This window comes from Chrysemys picta, chromosome 5, assembly GCF_011386835.1.
Source record: "Chrysemys picta bellii isolate R12L10 chromosome 5, ASM1138683v2, whole genome shotgun sequence".
NCBI lineage: Eukaryota > Metazoa > Chordata > Testudines > Emydidae > Chrysemys > Chrysemys picta.
In genome coordinates, this window is record NC_088795.1 from 24,793,362 (window position 1) to 24,816,129 (window position 22,768).

At 50.1% G+C, this 22,768-nt stretch overlaps 1 protein-coding gene across 8 annotated transcripts in view; it reads right to left on the reverse strand.

Moving 5' to 3' along the window:
- Positions 1-3,048: 3,048 nt before the first annotated feature.
- HERC3 (HECT and RLD domain containing E3 ubiquitin protein ligase 3) overlaps positions 3,049-22,768 on the reverse strand; it is a 152,755-nt gene continuing 133,035 nt past the window's right edge. For all 8 annotated transcript variants that reach the window (XR_010601700.1, XR_010601701.1, XR_006175926.2 and 5 more), the window contains one exon: positions 3,049-4,655. Coding sequence is in view for 5 of the 8 variants with exons in the window: in XM_005292001.5 (XP_005292058.2) it covers positions 4,447-4,655 (209 nt within the window). In the remaining 3 variants the exon portion in view is untranslated. The remainder of the gene's footprint in view (positions 4,656-22,768) is intronic.

The window sequence follows — 22,768 nt, forward strand, 5'->3', positions numbered from 1 at the left end:
GTCACAAACTATGCTCCTGATCTCCAGGAGCGGCACCAGGGTTTTTGCTGCCCTGTGTGTGGGTGGGGTCCTTCCGCACTCCCGGTCTTCGGCAGCAATTCTGTGGAGGGGGTCCTTCCATGCTCCCGGTCTTTGGGGCACTTCGGCAGCAGGTCCCGGAGCGAGTGAAGGACCCGCCGCAGAATTGCCACCGAAGACAAGCACGGAAAGACCCCCCCCACTGCCAAATTACCGCCCCCCAAATCCTGCTGCCCTAGGCGACCGCCTAGGTCTCCTAAAGGGAAGTGCCGGCCCTGCTGATCTCCCACACTACTTATCAAGAAGCTGAAACAAGAAATCACACGTCCCCCTTTATTGCATTGCAGTTCTCTGGCTCCCAATCAGCACCTAGGTCCAGTAAGGTGAGGATGTATTTAAAACCTCTGTTCACGATACAAAATGTTCTTCTGAACCCCAAAGGGCCAGCCACATTACCAGGGCAATATTAATTTGGATCTTACCCAAAATACCATGCTGCCAGCCAATCCTTTAGTATCTAAAACTAAAGGTTTATGAGACCAGAATGAGAAGAGAGTTGTTAGATGGTAAAGCAATCAGATACGTAAGACTTCAGAGTCCATATATCAGGTTCTTAGCAGTACTGGTGAGTTTGCTGGCTTGGAGAGTCCCTCTGAAACACATCCAAAGCTTGGATGAGTCATTCAGTCCTTTGTTACTCCAGCGGTAAGAAGCAGAATTGAAGACAAAATGGAGAAGCAGCAGCTGCCTTTTTATATCCTCTGCTGTGTGGTTTGTACTTCCTTTGTCCCAAACACAAACTTACGGAACATGGGCCTGGAAAAGCAGAGTCCCCTGTCCCCAGGCATGTCCCTATATGTCCTGCTGACTCAGGTGTATCCCTGCCTGTTCATTGTACAGCTGATTGCCTTTGCTAGGCCATCACGCAGGCTAGAAAATGCTGATGCCAATCTGTCTGGGGGTGTCACCCAGATACACAGCACAGGTCTGAAATACAGATATTTATAGTGCTCCACACAAAGATGATACAAACATATAAACAAGATTATCATACTTGGCAAATCATAACTTTTCCACTGAGACCTTACATGACATATTTTGTAATAGTGGTACAACAGTATTGTAAATGGTCACCCATATTCCACGCAGCGTCACACACCCCTCTTGCATTCAGCTGCCACTACATCCACAAAGACGGCTCGGGGCTTTTAGCCCCACTGCAACTGAGGTTCATCCTTTAACAAGTAATTGGGTATTTGGGCATATTGAAAATAGCTCCCCAGACACACCTATCCAACTGTAGAGAAATCTTCAAAGAATTCACTTCAAAGAATAAAACGGAGGAAGCGCTGGTCCTCTCCTGCACTCCCCTGCAGAGCAACCGCCTATGAAAGCAAATGAAAATAGTTATCCCAAGCTCCAGCATCAAAAGAAACACAATGAAAGGATTTCTCTGTGCACCTTAACGCTTTGAGCCGCTTGGCCTTTTCCAGGTTGTAATGACAGTAATAGCACCAACAAAAATCTTGGGTTGCCAACAGTCTAATCGCACAAACCCAAATGCCCTTGCCCTGCCCTGCCCCTTCCCTGAGGCCCTGCACCTTCTCTGAGGCCCTACCCATGCTCACTCCAGCCCCACTCCCTCGGTCACTCGCTCTCCCCCACCCTCACTCACTTTCACCAGGCTGGGGCAAGGGGCTGGGGTGCAGGATGGGATGTGGGTTCTGGGAGGGAGTTTGGGTGCAGGAGTGGGTTCAGGGCTATGGTAGGGGGTTGGGGTACAGGAGGGGGTGTGGGCTCTGGGCGGGAGTTTGGGTGCAGGATGGGGCTGGGAGTTGGAGTGTGGGAGGGGGTTCGGAGTGCAGGCTCTGGCTGGCCGGTGCTTACCTCGGGTGGTTCCTGGAAGCAGCAGCATGTCTGGAAGTGGCTCCTAGGCTCACAGGCGCCAGGCGGCTTTGCACACTGCCCCTGCCTGCAAGCACTGCCCACATAACTCCCATTAGCTTCCCCATTCCCAGCCAATGGGAGCTGCAGAGTCAGCGCTCAGTGCATGGAGGCAGTACATGGAGACCCCCTACCCGCGCTGCCTCCTAGGAGCTGCTGCTGGACCTGTTGCCACTTCTGCGAGTGGCACGGAGCCAGGTCAGATAGGGACCCTGCCTTAGCCCCACTGCACCGCCTGACTTTTAGCAGCCTAAAATCTCCCAGATTGCCTTCAGTAGCCTCCGGGAGATTGAGCCAGCGGAGAACAGTCTTCCTCTCTGCTGCAGGGCCTGTGGCCTGGGGAAGTTCTCATGTGCCCACAGACTGGCACCGGAATGAACTGCTATTGGGACTGAGCCCTGATACTCAAAACACCATTTTACAGACTTACTTGTGCACTGAGGGAACAGTACCCAGAGAAGATGATAGTAATAGGCACTTACTGAGCCCCACCCTTCTGCAGCTCTCAAAGCACTCTACAAAGTGGGGTACAAGGAGAAGAAAGATGGCATGGAGGTTAGCTGGGACTCAAATGAGCTGGACCCAGTTCTTGGCTGTACCCCCAATTATCTGTGCAACATTGGACAAGTCTCTCTCTCTGCCTCAGTTCCCATCTATAGAATGGGAATAATACTACCTCTCTCGGTCTTGGCTCTTTAGGCAATATGTGCTTTGGGGGCAGGGACTCTCACACTGTTTGCTCAAGGAAGCCCTGATTTGAAGGGGGAGGAGGGTCTTTAGGTTCTCCCACCACATAATTGAGTTGTCTGCTCCATATTACTGGTGCAGCTGAAGAGAAGTTGACAAACACATCTTTCTGATGCAGGAGGGAAGTCATTAGTTATAGCATATACCCATAAAGTCACTTGGTGTAGAGGAAAAGGCAGAGGAGAGAGAACTTATAGCACCATCAGCACTTCCACTGAAGTGAGCAGATTCTAGTGGAGTGAGGAAGGCATACTTTCCTACCACGATCTCTCCAAGCTGAAAGCCCACACAGAATATTCCTATCCCTCTTCCACACCTTCAGACAAAGAGAGCTAATGCTCAGGGAATTAAACATCGAATTTATTGCATCATATCGAACTATGTACACACACACATAGAAAATAAACATTTGCTATAGCTGTATATTTGTCTTTAATGCTGTGTTATAAAGAGGCTGACAGGCTACCAATGTAGTAATCAGCACATTTAAAAAAAAAAAACCATGCCTACAACTTTTGTTAGAGAGGTGCAAAGTTCAATACTACATATCAAACATGGGATGTAAATATTGTATGTTCTATAAATATGTCCATTCTCCAACAGGGTTTAAAATTAGATTTACACCGATTCTTGGAAAGTGAGAGATTGTTCACCATTTTAACTGATCATGGAGGGGAAAAAAGAGGGCTTACTAATCTTTTGGGGAATAGATGGTTAATTCATCCTCTTACCCACCCAGAAGTGTTAATGTACATTTCAAATGTGATCAACAAAAGCATCGTAACAAAGATTGCCTTTAAGTCCCAGCATTTAATAGTGACACAAAGTGTCAAGTAGAAAGTAGAAATGTTGCACTGAAAAACTAACCCCGCAGATTCCAAACATATACAAGCCTGTGGATTTGAGCCACTGTCCTGTGGATTTGATTCTGATTTCTTGGAGCTGCCATCTCACATTTGATCAGGATCCCTTGCCTTTGAGGAGGGAAACTAGGACTAGGTTAAGCCTACTGTAGACTTGTATATTGCATTTCTATAGTGGTAGAGGTTCAATTTGGAAAACCAATTTCTAAATTTTGTTCTTCCTTAGAACTAACAAGAAGTGACCTAACCCCCAAGAGACCCCTCTCAAAAGGTTAAGCAGGGAAAGACACGACCAAAATTTGAGACCAAAAGAAAAAACATAGAATCCATAGTCCTGTGCAAACAAAATGAGTGTGTACCATAAGAAGGGGGGGTTGGAGAAAAGCATCACAATAGTGCCCCCACCCCAGTACCCAACTGTCCTGCAGAGAGGAGGGTAGTGGGCATGAGATGTAGCAATTCTATGCAAGCAAGAACCAGCTTGCATTTGGAGGGGAGGGGAGGAGTGAAGCAGGGAGACGTGGACAGTTTAAAAAAAAAATCACCATTTCACCCACTGCCAGAAATGCAAGAAGCAGCAAAGATCAAAATATTTAAGATGACTGAAAGAAAAAATGGGGGATGGGGGAAGAAAATTGCAAGCAACTGCTGGCGATAAAAACAATTAACCAAAACAAGGCTGAACTGATTTTGTTTGATGGGTTCGAGACTTCAGTCCACACGTTCTCCCTGCTAAAATCCCAGAAAGAGTAGACAGTGTCATGCTGGGCCTCTGTGTCCCTTGATTCTAATATTTTTAAAAAACATTCTGATCCATTACTTTACAAAAATAAAACTTGCTCCATTTGCTGTGTCTGTTTCTGTCTTGTGCCGATCAGGCCAAACTAAAGCCCTCGTAGTGGTCGATGGCTTGTGTAAGCCGCACGCTGAGGGTCTTTTTGCTGCTGTACTTGGGCAGGTCGAGGAGGTTGTAGCAGGTGTGAGCTACGGGCAGGTACTGATCCCCACTCGCCGTGGACTGGATGATGATGCGTAAACTTGACATGCCATAGATAGGGATGCGGTCGCTGCCAGTCAGGAACACTGAGAGAGCAGAAACAAAACACAAAACTTTGAGAAGGCAGCCACACACTAATGAAGGCACCAACACTATACGGAAAATACTGTCGTAACTAGGAACCCACTTGAAATTTTACACATTGACCTCTCTGTGATACCCACTGCATTCAGCCTGAGGGTCTGTGTCCTCGGCTGACCTCCCTGGCTCAATCCTTCCCCTGATTGAACTCTGCATGACCCCAATAGCTTGTAAATTCATCCTCAGTGACCCTAGGTGACCCCAACTGCCTGGAAATTTTTCCACATTGACCTGTCTGTGACCCCAACTACATTCAGCATGAGGGTCCGTGTCCTCAGATGACCTGCATGGTCTGAGCCTCACATTCAGTGAACTCTGCATGACCCCAGAAGACTGTAAATTGATCATCAGTGACCCCAGGTGACCCCAACTGCCTTGAAAGTTTTCCACATTGACCTGTCTGTGAACCCCACTACATTCATCCTCAGGGTCTGTGTCCTCAGATGACCTGCATAATGTGCTCCTCACACGCTTTGAACTCTTCATGACCCCAATAGCTTGTAAATTCATCCTCAGTGACCCCAGGTGACCCCAATTGCCTTGAGGTTTCTCCATATTGACCTCCCTGCGACCCCCACCACATTGAGCCCTAGTGTCTGTGTCCTCGGGTGACCTTCTTGGCTCAATCCTTACCCTGATTGAACTCTGCATGACCCCATATGCTTGTAAATTCATCCTTGGTGACCCGAGGTGACCCCAACTGCCTTGAAATTTTTCCACATTGACCTGTCTGTGACCCCTACTACATTCAGCCCTAGGGTCCGTGTCCTCAGATGACCTGCATGGTCTGCTCCTCACCCTGATTGAACTTTGCATGACCCAAATTGCTTCTAAATTAATCCTCACTGACCCTAGGTGACCTCAACTGCCTTGAAATTTTTCCACATTGACATGTCTATAACCCCCACTACGTTCATCCTCAGGGTCTGTGTCCTCAGATGACCTACATGGTCTGAGCCTCACCTTCAGTGAACTCTGCATGACCCCAGTAGACTGTAAATTCATCCTCAGTGACCACAGGTGACCCAAATTGCCTTGACGTTTCTCCACATTGACCTCTCTGTGACCCCCACTACAATCAGCCTGAGGGTCTGTGTCCTCGGCTGACCTCCCTGGCTCAATCCTTCCCCTGATTGAACTCTGCATGACCCCAATAGCTTGTAAATTCATCCTCAGTGACCCTAGGTGACCCCAACTGCCTGGAAATTTTTCCACATTGACCTGTCTGTGACCCCAACTACATACAGCATGAGAGTTCGTGTCCTCAGATTACCTGCATGCTCTGAGCCTCAACTTCAGTGAACTCTGCATGACCCCAGTAGACTGTAAATTGATCATCAGTGACCCCAGGTGACCCCAATTGCCTTGACGTTTCTCCACATTGACCTCTCTGTGACCGCACTACATTCAGCCTGAGGGTCTGTGTCCTCGGCTGACCTCCCTGGCTCAATCCTTCCCCTGATTGAACTCTGCATGACCCCAATAGCTTGTAAATTCATCCTCAGTGACCCTAGGTGACACCAACTGCCTGGAAATTTTTCCACATTGACCTGTCTGTGACCCCAACTACATTCAGCATGAGGGTCCGTGTCCTCAGATGACCTGCATGGTCTGAGCCTCACATTCAGTGAACTCTGCATGACCCCAGAAGACGGTAAATTGATCATCACTGACCCCAGGTGACCCCAACTGCCTTGAAAGTTTTCCACATTGACCTGTCTGTGACCCCCACTACATTCATCCTCAGGGTCTGTGTCCTCAGATGACCTGCATAATGTGCTCCTCACACGCTTTGAACTCTTCATGACCCCAATAGCTTGTCAATTCATCCTCAGTGACCCCAGGTGACCCCAATTGCCTTGAGGTTTCTCCATATTGACCTCCCTGCGACCCCCACCACATTGAGCCCTAGTGTCTGTGTCCTCGGGTGACCTTCTTGGCTCACTCCTTACCCTGATTGAACTCTGCATGACCCCATATGCTTGTAAATTCATCCTTGGTGACCCCAGGTGACCCCAACTGCCTTGAAATTTTTCCACATTGACCTGTCTGTGACCCCTACTACATTCAGCCCTAGGGTCCGTGTCCTCAGATGACCTGCATGGTCTGCTCCTCACCCTGATTGAACTTTGCATGACCCCAATTGCTTCTAAATTAATCCTCACTGACCCTAGGTGGCCTCAACTGCCTTGAAATTTTTCCACATTGACCTGTCTGTGACCCCCACTACGTTCATCCTCAGGGTCTGTGTCCTCAGATGACCTACATGGTCTGAGCCTCACCTTCAGTGAACTCTGCATGACCCCAGTAGACTGTAAATTCATCCTCAGTGACCACAGGTGACCCAAATTGCCTTGACGTTTCTCCACATTGACCTCTCTGTGACCCCCACTACAATCAGCCTGAGGGTCTGTGTCCTCGGCTGACCTCCCGGCTCAATCGTTCCCCTGATTGAACTCTGCATGACCCCAATAGCTTGAAAATTCATCCTCAGTGACCCCAGGTGACCCCAATTGCCTTGAGGTTTCTCCATATTGACCTCCCTGCGACCCAAAACACATTGAGCCCTAGTGTCTGTGTCCTCGGATGACCTTCTTGGCTCAATCCTTACCCTGATTGAAGTCTGCATGACCCCAGTAGACTGTAAATTGATCGTCCGTGACCCCAGGTGACCCCAACTGCCTTGAAAGTTTTCCACATTGACCTGTCTGTGACCCCCACTACATTCAGCCCTAGGGTCCGTGTCCTCAGATGACCTGCATGGTCTGCTCCTCACCCTGATTGAACTTTGCATGACCCCAATTGCTTCTATATTCATCCTTGGTGACCCCAGGTGACCCCAACTGCCTTGAAATTTTTCCACATTGACCTGTCTGTGACCCCTACTACATTCAGCCCTAGGGTCTGTGTCCTCAGATGACCTGCATGGTCTGCTCCTCACCCTGATTGAACTTTGCATGACCCCAATTGCTTCTAAATTCATTCTCACTGATCCTAGGTGACCTCAACTGCCTTGAAATTTTTCCACATTGACCTGTCTGTGACCCCCACTACATTCATCCTCAGGGTCTGTGTCCTCAGATGACCTACATGGTCTGAACCTCACGTTCAGTGAACTCTGCATGACCCCAGTAGACTGTAAATTCATCCTCAGTGACCACAGGTGACCCCAATTGCCTTGACGTTTCTCCACATTGACCTCTCTGTGACCCCCACTACATTCAGCCTTAGGGTCTGTGTCCTCGGTTGACCTCCCAGGCTCACTCCTTCCCCATTTTGAACTCTGCATGACCCCAATAGCTTGAAAATTCATCCGCAGTGACCCTAGGTGACCCCAACTGCCTGGAAATTTTTCCACATTGACCTCTCTGTGACCCCAACTACATTCAGCCCTAGGGTGCGTGTCCTCAGATGACCTGCATGGTCGGCTTCTCACCCTGATTGAACTTTGCATGACCCCAATTGCTTCTAAATTCATCCTCACTGACCCTAGGTGACCTCAACTGCCTTGAAATCTTTCTACATTGACCTGTCTGTGACCCCAACTACATACAGCATGAGGGTCCGTGTCCTCAGATGACCTGCATGGTCTGAGCCTCACCTTCAGTGAACTCTGCATGACCCCAGTAGACTGTAAATTGATCATCAGTGACCCCAGGTGACCCCAACTGCCTTGAAAGTTTTCCACATTGACCTGTCTGTGACCCCCACTACATTCATCCTCAGGGTCTGTGTCCTAAGATGACCTGCAGAGTGTGCTTCTCACCCGCTTTGAACTCTGCATGACCCAAATAGCTTGTAAATTCATCCTCAGTTACCCCAGGTGACCCCAATTGCCTTGAGGTTTCTCCATATTGACCTCCCTGCGACCCCCACCACATTGAGCCCTAGGGTCTGTGTCCTCAGATGACCTGCATGGTCTGCTCCTCACAGTGATTGAACTCCGCATGACCCCAATTGCTTCTAAATTCATCCTCAGTGACCCTAGGTGACCTCAATTGACTTGAAATCTTTCTACATTGACCTGTCTGTGACCCCCACTACGTGGAGTCTGAGGGTCTATGTCCTTAGATGACCTGCATGGTCTGATCCTCACCTCCGGTGAACTCTGCATGAACCCAGTAGCCTGTAAATTCATCCTCAGTGACCCTAGGTGACCCCAACTGTCTTGAAAGTTTTCCATATTGACCTCTCTGTGACCCCTACTACATTCAGCCCTAGGGTGCGTGTCCTCAGATGACCTGCATGGTCGGCTCCTCACCCTGATTGAACTTTGCATGACCCCAATTGCTTCTAAATTCATCCTCACTGACCCTAGGTGACCTCAACTGCCTTGAAATCTTTCTACATTGACCTGTCTGTGACCCCAACTACATTCAGCATGAGGGTCCATGTCCTCAGATGACCTGCATGGTCTGATCCTCACCTCCGGTGAACTCTGCATGACCCCAGTAGCCTGTAAATTCATCCTCCGTGACCCTAGGTGACCCCAACTGTCTTGAAAAGTATCCATATTGACCTCTCTGTGACCCCTACTACATTTAGCCCTAGGGTGCGTGTCCTCAGATGACCTGCATGGTCTGCTCCTCACCCTGATTGAACTTTGCATGACCCCAATTGCTTCTAAATTCATCCTCAGTGACCCTAGGTGACCTCAACAGCCTTGAAATTTTTCCACATTGACCTGTCTGTGACCCCAACTACATTCAGCATGAGGGTCCGTGTCCTCAGATGACCTGCATGGTCTGCTCCTCACCCTGATTGAACTTTGCATGACCCCAATTGCTTGTAAATTCATCCTCAGTGACCCCACGTGACCCCAATTGCCTTGAGGTTTCTCCATATTGACCTCCCTGCGACCCCCACCACATTGAGCCCTAGGGTCTGTGTCCTCAGATGACCTGCATGGTCTGCTCCTCATAGTGATTGAACTCTGCATGACCCCAATTGCTTCTAAATTCATCCTCAGTGACCCTAGGTGACCTCAACTGCCTTCAAATCTTTCTACATTGACCTGTCTGTGACCCCCACTACATGGAGCTTGAGGGTCTATGTCCTCAGATGACCTGCATGGTCTGATGCTCACCTCCGGTGAACTCTGCATGAACCCAGTAGCCTGTAAATTCATCCTCAGTGACCCTAGGTGACCCCAACTGTCTTGAAAGTTTTCCATATTGACCTCTCTGTGACCCCTACTACATTCAGCCCTAGGGTCCGTGTCCTCAGATGACCTGCATGGTCTGCTCCTCACCCTGATTGAACTTTGCATGACCCCAATTGCTTCTAAATTCATCCTCAGTGACCCTAGGTGACCTCAACAGCCTTGAAATTTTTCCACATTGACCTGTCTGTGACCCCAACTACATTCAGCATGAGGGTCCATGTCCTCAGATGACCTGCGTGGTCTGCTCCTCACCCCAATTGAACTTTGCATGACCCCAATTGCTTCTAAATTCATTCTCAGTGACCCCAGGTGACCCCAATTGCCTTGAGGTTTCCCCATATTGACCTCCCTGCGACCCCCACCACATTGAGCCCTAGCGTCTGTGTCCTCGGATGACCTTCTTGGCTCAATCCTTACCCTGATTGAACTCTGCATTACCCAATAGGCTTGTAAATTCATCCTTGGTGACCCCAGGTGACCCCAACTGCCTTGAAAGCTTTCCACATTGACCTGTCTGTGACCCCCACTACATTCAGCATGAGGGTCCGTGTCCTCAGATGACCTGCATGGTCTGCTCCTCACCCCGATTGAACTTTGCATGACCCCAATTGCTTCTAAATTCATCCTCAGTGACCCTAGGTGACCCCAACTGCCTTGAAAGCTTTCCACATTGACCTGTCTGTGACCCCCACTACGTTCATCCTCAGGGTCTGTGTCCTCAGATGACCTGCGTGGTTTGTTCCTCACCCGCTTTGAACTCTGCATGACCCCAATTGCTTGTAAATTCATCCTCAGTCACCCCAGGTGACCCCAATTGCCTTGACGTTTCTCCATATTGACCTCTCTGTGACCCCCACTACATTCAGCCTGAGGGTCTGTGTCCTCGGCTGACCTCCCTGGCTCAATCCTTCCCCTGATTGAACTCTGCATGACCCCAATAGCTTGTTAATTCATCCTCAGTGACCCTAGGTGACCCCAACTGCCTGTAAATTTTTCCACATTGACCTGTCTGTGACCCCAACTACATACAGCATGAGGGTCCGTGTCCTCAGATGACCTGCATGGTCTGAGACTCACCTTCAGTGAACTCTGCATGACCCCAGTAGACTGTAAATTGATCATCAGTGACCCCAGTTGACCCCAACTGCCTTGAAAGTTTTCCACATTGACCTGTCTGTGAACCCCACTACATTCATCCTCAGGGTCTGTGTCCTCAGATGACCTGCAGAGTGTGCTCCTCACCCGCTTTGAACTCTGCATGACCCCAATAGCTTGTAAATTCATCGTCAGTGACCCCAGGTGACCCCAATTGCCTTCAGGTTTCTCCATATTGACCTCCCTGCGACCCCCACCACATTGAGCCCTAGCGTCTGTGTCCTCGGATGACCTTCTTGGCTCAATCCTTACCCTGATTGAACTCTGCATGACCCCAATTGCTTCTAAATTCATCCTCAGTGACCCTAGGTGACCTCAACTGCCTTGAAATCTTTCTACATTGACCTGTCTGTGACCCCCACTACATGGAGCTTGAGGGTCTATGTCCTCAGATGACCTGAATGGTCTGATCCTCACCTCCGGTGAACTCTGCATGAACCCAGTAGCCTGTAAATTCATCCTCAGTGACCCCAGGTGACCCCAACTGCCTTGAAAGCTTTCCACATTGACCTGTCTGTGACCCCTACTACATTCAGCCCTAGGGTCCGTGTCCTCAGATGACCTGCATGGTCTGCTCCTCACCCCGATTGAACTTTGCATGACCCCAATTGCTTCTAAATTCATCCTCAGTGACCCTAGGTGACCCCAACTGCCTTGAAAGCTTTCCACATTGACCTGTCTGTGACCCCCACTACGTTCATCCTCAGGGTCTGTGTCCTCAGATGACCTGCGTGGTTTGTTCCTCACCCGCTTTGAACTCTGCATGACCCCAATTGCTTGTAAATTCATCCTTAGTCACCCCAGGTGACCCCAATTGCCTTGACGTTTCTCCATATTGACCTCTCTGTGACCCCCACTACATTCAGCCTGAGGGTCTGTGTCCTCGGCTGACCTCCGTGGCTCAATCCTTCCCCTGATTGAACTCTGCATGACCCCAATAGCTTGTTAATTCATTCTCAGTGACCCTAGGTGACCCCAACTGCCTGTAAATTTTTCCACATTGACCTGTCTGTGACCCCAACTACATACAGCATGAGGGTCCGTGTCCTCAGATGACCTGCATGGTCTGAGCCTCACCTTCAGTGAACTCTGCATGACCCCAGTAGACTGTAAATTGATCATCAGTGACCCCAGTTGACCCCAACTGCCTTGAAAGTTTTCCACATTGACCTGTCTGTGACCCCCACTACATTCATCCTCAGGGTCTGTGTCCTCAGATGACCTGCAGAGTGTGCTCCTCACCCGCTTTGAACTCTGCATGACCCCAATAGCTTGTAAATTCATCGTCAGTGACCCCAGGTGACCCCAATTGCCTTGAGGTTTCTCCATATTGACCTCCCTGCGACCCCCACCACATTGAGCCCTAGGGTCTGTGTCCTCAGATGACCTGCATGGTCTGCTCCTCACCCTGATTGAACTTTGCATGACCCCAATTGCTTCTAAATTTAATCCTCAGTGACCCTAGGTGACCTCAACTGCCTTCAAATCTTTCTACATTGACCTGTCTGTGACCCCCACTACATGGAGCCTGAGGGTCTATGTCCTCAGATGACCTGCATGGTCTGATCCTCACCTCCGGTGAACTCTGCATGAACCCAGTAGCCTGTAAATTCATCCTCAGTGACCCTAGGTGACCCCAACTGTCTTGAAAGTTTTCCATATTGACCTCTCTGTGACCCCTACTACATTGAGCCCTAGCGTCTGTGTCCTCGGATGACCTTCTTGGCTCAATCCTTACCCTGATTGAACTCTGTATGACCCCATAGGCTTGTAAATTCATCCTTGGTGACCCCAGGTGACCCCAACTGCATTGAAAGCTTTCCACATTGACCTCTCTGTGACCCCCACTACATTCAGCCCTAGGGTCCGTGTCCTCAGATGACCTGCATGGTCTGCTCCTCACCCTGATTGAACTTTGCATGACCCCAATTGCTTGTAAATTCATCCTCAGTGACCCCAGGTGACCCCAATTCCCTTGACGTTTCTCCATATTGACCTCTCTGTGACCCCCACTACATTCAGCCTGAGGGTCTGTGTCCTCGGCTGACCTCCCTGGCTCAATCCTTTCCCTGATTGAACTCTGCATGACCCCAATAGCTTGTTAATTCATCCTCAGTGACCCTAGGTGACCCCAACTGCCTGTAAATTTTTCCACATTGACCTGTCTGTGACCCCAACTACATACAGCATGAGGGTCCGTGTCCTCAGATGACCTGCATGGTCTGAGCCTCACCTTCAGTGAACTCTGCATAACCCCAGTAGACTGTAAATTGATCATCAGTGACCGCAGGTGACCCCAACTGCCTTGAAAATTTTCCACATTGACCTGTCTGTGACCCCCTTCATCCTCAGGGTCTGTGTCCTCAGATGACCTGCAGAGTGTGCTCCTCACGCGCTTTGAACTCTGCATGACCCCAATAGCTTGTAAATTCATCCTCAGTGACCCCAGGTGACCCCAATTGCCTTGAGGTTTCTCCATATTGACCTCCCTGCGACCCCCACTACATTCAGCATGAGGGTCCGTGTCCTCAGATGACCTGCATGGTCTGCTCCTCACCCCGATTGAACTTTGCATGACCCCAATTGCTTCTAAATTCATCCTCAGTGACCCTAGGTGACCCCAACAGGCTTGAAAGTTTTCCACATTGACCTCTCTGTGACCCCCACTACGTTCATCCTCAGGGTCTATGTCCTCAGATGACCTGCATAGTGTGCTCCTCACCCGCTTTGAACTCTGCATGACCCCAATAGCTTGTAAATTCATCCTCAGTGACCCCAGGTGACCCCAATTGCCTTGAGGTTTCTCCATATTGACCACCCTGCGATCCCCACGACATTGAGCCCTAGGGTCTGTGTCCTCAGATGACCTGCATGGTCTGCGCCTCACAGTGATTGAACTCTGCATGACCCCAATTGCTTCTAAATTCATCCTCAGTGACCCTAGGTGACCTCAACTGCCTTCAAATCTTTCTACATTGACCTGTCTGTGACCCCCACTACATGGAGCCTGAGGGTTTATGTCCTCAGATGACCTGCATGGTCTGATCCTCACCTCCGGTGAACTCTGCATGAACCCAGTAGCCTGTAAATTCATCCTCAGTGACCCTAGGTGACCCCAACTGTCTTGAAAGTTTTCCATATTGACCTCTCTGTGACCCCTACTACATTCAGCCCTAGGGTCTGTGTCCTCAGATGACCTGCATGGTCTGCTCCTCACCCTGATTGAACTTTGCATGACCCCAATTGCTTCTAAATTCATCCTCAGTGACCCCAGGTGACCCCAATTGCCTTGAGGTTTCTCCATATTGACCTCCCTGCGACCCCCACCACATTGAGCCCCAGCGTCTGTGTCCTCGGATGACCTTCTTGGCTCAATCCTCACCCCGATTGAACTTTGCATGACCCCAATTGCTTGTAAATTCATCCTCAGTGACCCTAGGTGACCCCAACTGCCTTGAAAGTTTTCCACATTGACCTCTCTGTGACCCCCACTACGTTCATCCTCAGGGTCTGTGTCCTCAGGTGACCTGCATAGTGTGCTCCTCACCCGCTTTGAACTCTGCATGACCCCAATTGCTTGTAAATTCATCCTCAGTCACCCCAGGTGACCCCAATTGCCTTGACGTTTCTCCATATTGACCTCTCTGTGACCCCCACTACATTCAGCCTGAGGGTATGTGTCCTCGGCTGACCTCCCTGGCTCAATCCTTCCCCTGATTGAACTCTGCATGACCCCAATAGCTTGTTAATTCATCCTCAGTGACCCTAGGTGACCCCAACTGCCTATACATTTTTCCACATTGACCTGTCTGTGACCCCAACTACATACAGCATGAGGGTCCGTGTCCTCAGATGACCTGCATGGTCTGAGCCTCACCTTCAGTGAACTCTGCATGACCCCAGTAGACTGTAAATTGATCATCAGTGACCCCAGGTGACCCCAACTCTCTTGAAAGTTTTCCACATTGACCTGTCTGTGACCCCCACTACATTCATCCTCAGGGTCTGTGTCCTCAGATGACCTGCAGAGTGTGCTCCTCACGCGCTTTGAACTCTGCATGACCCCAATAGCTTGTAAATTCATCCGCATTGACCCCAGGTGACCCCAATTGCCTTGAGGTTTCTCCATATTGACCTCCCTGCGACCCCCACCACATTGAGCCCTAGGGTCTGTGTCCTCAGATGACCTGCATGGTCTGCTCCTCACAGTGATTGAACTCTGCATGACCCCAATTGCTTCTAAATTCATCCTCAGTGACCCTAGGTGACCTCAACTGCCTTGAAATCTTTCTACATTGACCTGTCTGTGACCCCCACTACATGGAGCCTGAGGGTCTATGTCCTCAGATGACCTGCATGGTCTGATCCTCACCTCCGGTGAACTCTGCATGAACCCAGTAGCCTGTAAATTCATCCTCAGTGACCCCAGGTGACCCCAACTGCCTTGAAAGTTTTTGATATTGACCTCTCTGTGACCCCTAGTACAGTCAGCCCTAGGGTCCGTGTCCTCAGATGACCTGCATGGTCTGCTCCTCACCCCGATTGAACTTTGCATGACCCCAATTGCTTCTAAATTCATCCTCAGTGACCCTAGGTGACCCCAACTGCCTTGAAAGCTTTCCACATTGACCTGTCTGTGACCCCCACTACGTTCATCCTCAGGGTCTGTGTCCTCAGATGACCTGCGTGGTTTGTTCCTCACCCGCTTTGAACTCTGCATGACCCCAATTGCTTGTAAATTCATCCTCAGTCACCCCAGGTGACCCCAATTGCCTTGACGTTTCTCCATATTGACCTCTCTGTGACCCCCACTACATTCAGCCTGAGGGTCTGTGTCCTCGGCTGACCTCCGTGGCTCAATCCTTCCCCTGATTGAACTCTGCATGACCCCAATAGCTTGTTAATTCATCCTCAGTGACCCTAGGTGACCCCAACTGCCTGTAAATTTTTCCACATTGACCTGTCTGTGACCCCAACTACATACAGCATGAGGGTCCGTGTCCTCAGATGACCTGCATGGTCTGAGCCTCACCTTCAGTGAACTCTGCATGACCCCAGTAGACTGTAAATTGATCATCAGTGACCCCAGTTGACGCCAACTGCCTTGAAAGTTTTCCACATTGACCTGTCTGTGACCCCCACTACATTCATCCTCAGGGTCTGTGTCCTCAGATGACCTGCAGAGTGTGCTCCTCACCCGCTTTGAACTCTGCATGACCCCAATAGCTTGTAAATTCATCGTCAGTGACCCCAGGTGACCCCAATTGCCTTCAGGTTTCTCCATATTGACCTCCCTGCGACCCCCACCACATTGAGCCCTAGGGTCTGTGTCCTCAGATGACCTGCATGGTCTGCTCCTCACCCTGATTGAACTTTGCATGACCCCAATTGCTTCTAAATTCATCCTCAGTGACCCTAGGTGACCTCAACTGCCTTCAAATCTTTCCACATTGACCTGTCTGTGACCCCCACTACATGGAGCCTGAGGGTCTATGTCCTCAGATGACCTGCATGGTCTGATCCTCACCTCCGGTGAACTCTGCATGAACCCAGTAGCCTGTAAATTCATCCTCAGTGACCCTAGGTGACCCCAACTGTCTTGAAAGTTTTCCATATTGACCTCTCTGTGACCCCTACTACATTCAGCCCTAGGGTCTGTGTCCTCAGATGACCTGCATGGTCTGCTCCTCACCCTGATTGAACTTTGCATGACCCCAATTGCTTCTAAATTCATTCTCAGTGACCCTAGGTGACCTCAACAGCCTTGAAATTTTTCCACATTGACCTGTCTGTGACCCCAACTACATTCAGCATGAGGGTCCGTGTCCTCAGATGACCTGCGTGGTCTGCTCCTCACCCCAATTGAACTTTGCATGACCCCAATTGCTTCTAAATTCATCCTCAGTGACCCCAGGTGACCCCAATTTCCTTGAGGTTTCCCCATATTGACCTCTCTGCGACCCCCACCACATTGAGCCCTAGCGTCTGTGTCCTCGGATGACCTTCTTGGCTCAATCCTTATCCTGATTGAACTCTGCATGACCCCAGTAGACTGTAAATTGATCGTCCGTGACCCCAGGTGACCCCAACTGCCTTGAAAGTTTTCCACATTGACCTGTCTGTGACCCCCACTACATTCATCCTCAGGGTCTGTGTCCTCAGATGACCTGCAGAGTGTGCTCCTCACCCGCTTTGAACTCTGCATGACCCCAATAGCTTCTAAATTCTTCCTCAGTGACCCCAGGTGACCCCAATTGCCTTGAGGTTTCTCCATATTGACCTCCCTGCGACCCCCACCACATTGAGCCCTAGGGTCTGTGTCCTCAGATGACCTGCATGGTCTACTCCTCACAGTGATTGAACTCTGCATGACCCCAATTGCTTCTAAATTCATCCTCAGTGACCCTAGGTGACCTCAACTGCTTTCAAATCTTTCTACATTGACCTGTCTGTGACCCCAACTACATGGAACCTGAGGGTCTATGTCCTCAGATGACCTGCATGGTCTGATCCTCACCTCCGGTGAACTCTGCATGAACCCAGTAGCCTGTAAATTCATCCTCAGTGACCCTAGGTGACCTCAACAGCCTTGAAATTTTTCCACATTGACCTGTCTGTGACCCCAACTACATTCAGCATGAGGGTCCGTGTCCTCAGATGACCTGCGTGGTCTGCTCCTCACCCCGATTGAACTTTGCATGACCCCAATTGCTTCTAAATTCATCCTCAGTGACCCCAGGTGACCCCAATTGCCTTCAGGTTTCTCCATATTGACCTCCCTGCGACCCCCACCACATTGAGCCCTAGCGTCTGTGTCCTCGGATGACCTTCTTGGCTCAATCCTTACCCTGATTGAACTCTGCATGACCCCATAGGCTTGTAAATTCATCCTTGGTGACCCCAGGTGACCCCAACTGCCTTGAAAGTTTTCCACATTGACCTGTCTGTGACCCCAACTACATACAGCATAAGTGTCCGTGTCCTCAGATGACCTGCATGGTCTGCTCCTCACCCCAATTGAACTTTGCATGACCCCAATTGCTTGTAAATTCATCCTCAGTGACCCTAGGTGACCCCAACTGCCTTGAAAGTTTTCCACATTGACCTCTCTGTGACCCCCACTATGTTCATCCTCAGGGTCTGTGTCCTCAGATGACCTGCAGAGTGTGCTCCTCACCCGCTTTGAACTCTGCATGACCCCAATTGCTTGTAAATTCATCCTCAGTCACCCCAGGTTACCTCAATTGCCTTGACGTTTCTCCATATTGACCTCTCTGTGACCCCCACTACATTCAGCCTGAGGGTCTGTGTCCTCGGTTGACCTCCCTGGCTCAATCCTTCCCCTGATTGAACTCTGCATGACCCCAATAGCTTGTAAATTCATCCTCAGTGACCCTAGGTGACCCCAACTGCCTGGAAATTTTTCCACATTGACCTGTCTGTGACCCCAACTACATACAGCATAAATGTCCGTGTCCTCAGATGACCTGCATGGTCTGAGCCTCACCTTCAGTGAACTCTGCATGACCCCAGTAGACTGTAAATTGATCATCAGTGACCCCAGGTGACCCCAACTGCCTTGAAAGTTTTCCACATTGACCTGTCTGTGACTCCCACTACATTCATCCTCAGGGTCTGTGTCCTCAGATGACCTGCAGAGTGTGCTCCTCACCCGCTTTGAACTCTGAATGACCACAATTGCTTGTAAATTCATCCTCAGTGACCCCAGGTGACCCCAATTGCCTTGAGGTTTCTCCATATTGACGTCCCTGCGACCCCCACCACATTGAGCCCTAGGGTCTGTGTCCTCAGATGACCTGCATGGTCTGCTCCTCACAGTGATTGAACTCTGCATGACCCCAATTGCTTCTAAATTCATCCTCAGTGACCCTAGGTGACCTCAACTGCCTTGAAATCTTTCTATATTGACCTGTCTGTGACCCCAACTACATTCAGCATGAGGGTCCATGTCCTCAGATGACCTGCATGGTCTGATCCTCACCTCCGGTGAACTCTGCATGACCCCAGTAGCCTGTAAATTCATCCTCAGTGACCCTAGGTGACCCCAACTGTCTTGAAAGTTTTCCATATTGACCTGTCTGTGACCCCTACTACATTCAGCCCTACGGTCCGTGTCCTCAGATGACCTGCATGGTCTGCTCCTCACCCTGATTGAACTTTGCATGACCCCAATTGCTTCTAAATTCATCCTCAGTGACCCTAGGTGACCTCAACAGCCTTGAAATTTTTCCACATTGACCTGTCTGTGACCCCAACTACATTCAGCATGAGGGTCCGTGTCCTCAGATGACCTGCATGGTCTGCGCCTCACCCCGATTGAACTTTGCATGACCCCAATTGCTTCTAAATTCATCCTCAGTAACCCCAGGTGACCCCAATTGCCTTGAAAGTTTTCCACATTGACCTGTCTGTGACCCCCACTACATTCAGGATGAGGGTCCGTGTCCTCAGATGACCTGCATGGTCTGCTCCTCACCCCAATTGAACTTTGCATGACCCCAATTGCTTCTAAATTCATCCTCAGTGACCCTAGGTGACCCCAACTGCCTTGAAAGTTTTCCACATTGACCTCTCTGTCACCCCCACTACGTTCATCCTCAGGGTCCGTGTCCTCAGATGACCTGCATAGTGTGCTCCTCACCCGCTTTGAACTCTGCATGACCCCAATTGCTTGTAAATTCATCCTCAGTGACCCCAGGTGACCCCAATTGTCTTGAAGTTTCTCCATATTGACCTCTCTGTGACCCCCACTACATTCAGCCTGAGGGTCTATGTCCTCGGCTGACCTCCCAGGCTCACTCCTTCCCCATTTTGAACTCTGCATGACCCCAATAGCTTGAAAATTCATCCGCAGTGACCCTAGGTGACCCCAACTGCCTGGAAATTTTTCCACATTGACCTGTCTGTGACCCCAACTACATTCAGCCCTAGGGTGCGTGTCCTCAGATGACCTGCATGGTCGGCTCCTCACCCTGATTGAACTTTGCATGACCCCAATTGCTTCTAAATTCATCCTCAGTGACCCCAGGTGACCCCAATTGCCTTGAGGTTTCTCCATATTGACCTCCCTGCGACCCCCACCACATTGAGCCCTAGCGTCTGTGTCCTCGGATGACCTTCTTGGCTCAATCCTTATCCTGATTGAACTCTGCATGACCCCAGTAGACTGTAAATTGATCGTCCGTGACCCCAGGTGACCCCAACTGCCTTGAAAGTTTTCCACATTGACCTGTCTGTGACCCCCACTACATTCATCCTCAGGGTCTGTGTCCTCAGATGACCTGCAGAGTGTGCTCCTCACCCGCTTTGAACTCTGCATGACCCCAATAGCTTCTAAATTCTTCCTCAGTGACCCCAGGTGACCCCAATTGCCTTGAGGTTTCTCCATATTGACCTCCCTGCGACCCCCACCACATTGAGCCCTAGGGTCTGTGTCCTCAGATGACCTGTATGGTCTGCTCCTCACCCTGATTGAACTTTGCATGACCCTAGTTGCTTCTAAATTCATCCTCAGTGACCCTAGGTGACCTCAACAGCCTTGAAATTTTTCCACATTGACCTGTCTGTGACCCCAACTACATTCAGCATGTGGGTTCGTGTCCTCAGATGACCTGCGTTGTCTGCTCCTCACCCCGATTGAACTTTGCATGACCCCAATTGTTTCTAAATTCATCCTCAGTGACCCCAGGTGACCCCAATTGCCTTGAGGTTTCTCCATATTGACCTCCCTGCGACCCCCAGCACATTGAGCCCTAGCGTCTGTGTCCTCGGATGACCTTCTTGGCTCAATCCTTACCCTGATTGAACTCTGCATGACCCCATAGGCTTGTAAATTCATCCTTGGTGACCCCAGGTGACCCCAACTGCCTTGAAAGCTTTCCACATTGACCTGTCTGTGACCCCCACTACATTCAGCATGAGGGTCCGTGTCCTCAGATGACCTGCATGGTCTGCTCCTCACCCTGATTGAACTTTGCATGACCCCAATTGCTTGTAAATTCATCCTCAGTCACCCCAGGTGACCCCAATTGCCTTGACGTTTCTCCATATTGACCTCTCTGTGACCCCCACTACATTCAGCCTGAGGGTCTGTGTCCTCGGTTGACCTCCCTGGCTCAATCCTTCCCCTGATTGAACTCTGCATGACCCCAATAGCTTGTTAATTCATCCTCAGTGACCCTAGGTGACCCCAACTGCCTGTAAATTTTTCCACATTGACCTGTCTGTGACCCCAACTACATACAGCATGAGGGTCCGTGTCCTCAGATGACCTGCATGGTCTGAGCTTCACCTTCGGTGAACTCTGCATGACCCCAGTAGACTGTAAATTGATCATCAGTGACCCCAGGTGACCCCAACTGCCTTGAAAATTTTCCACATTGACCTGTCTGTGACCCCCACTACATTCATCCTCAGGGTCTGTGTACTCAGATGATCTGCAGAGTGTGCTCCTCACCCACTTTGAACTCTGCATGACCCCAATAGCTTGTAAACTCATCCTCAGTGACCCCAGGTGACCCCAATTGCCTTCAGGTTTCTCCATATTGACCTCCCTGCGACCCCCACCACATTGAGCCCTAGGGTCTGTGTCCTCAGATGACCTGCGTGGTCTGCTCCTCATAGTGATTGAACTCTGCATGACCCCAATTGCTTCTAAATTCATCCTCAGTGACCCTAGGTGACCTCAACTGCCTTGAAATCTTTCTACATTGACCTGTCTGTGACCCCCACTACATGGAGCTTGAGGGTCTATGTCCTCAGATGACCTGAATGGTCTGATCCTCACCTCCGGTGAACTCTGCATGAACCCAGTAGCCTGTAAATTCATCCTCAGTGACCCCAGGTGACCCCAACTGTCTTGAAAGCTTTCCACATTGACCTGTCTGTGACCCCTACTACATTCAGCCCTAGGGTCCGTGTCCTCAGATGACCTGCATGGTCTGCTCCTCACCCCGATTGAACTTTGCATGACCCCAATTGCTTCTAAATTCATCCTCAGTGACCCTAGGTGACCCCAACTGCCTTGAAAGCTTTCCACATTGACCTGTCTGTGACCCCCACTACGTTCATCCTCAGGGTCTGTGTCCTCAGATGACCTGCGTGGTTTGTTCCTCACCCGCTTTGAACTCTGCATGACCCCAATTGCTTGTAAATTCATCCTCAGTCACCCCAGGTGACCCCAATTGCCTTGACGTTTCTCCATATTGACCTCTCTGTGACCCCCACTACATTCAGCCTGAGGGTCTGTGTCCTCGGCTGACCTCCGTGGCTCAATCCTTCCCCTGATTGAACTCTGCATGACCCCAATAGCTTGTTAATTCATCCTCAGTGACCCTAGGTGACCCCAACTGCCTGTAAATTTTTCCACATTGACCTGTCTGTGACCCCAACTACATACAGCATGAGGGTCCGTGTCCTCAGATGACCTGCATGGTCTGAGCCTCACCTTCAGTGAACTCTGCATGACCCCAGTAGACTGTAAATTGATCATCAGTGACCCCAGTTGACCCCAACTGCCTTGAAAGTTTTCCACATTGACCTGTCTGTGACCCCCACTACATTCATCCTCAGGGTCTGTGTCCTCAGATGACCTGCAGAGTGTGCTCCTCACCCGCTTTGAACTCTGCATGACCCCAATAGCTTGTAAATTCATCGTCAGTGACCCCAGGTGACCCCAATTGCCTTCAGGTTTCTCCATATTGACCTCCCTGCGACCCC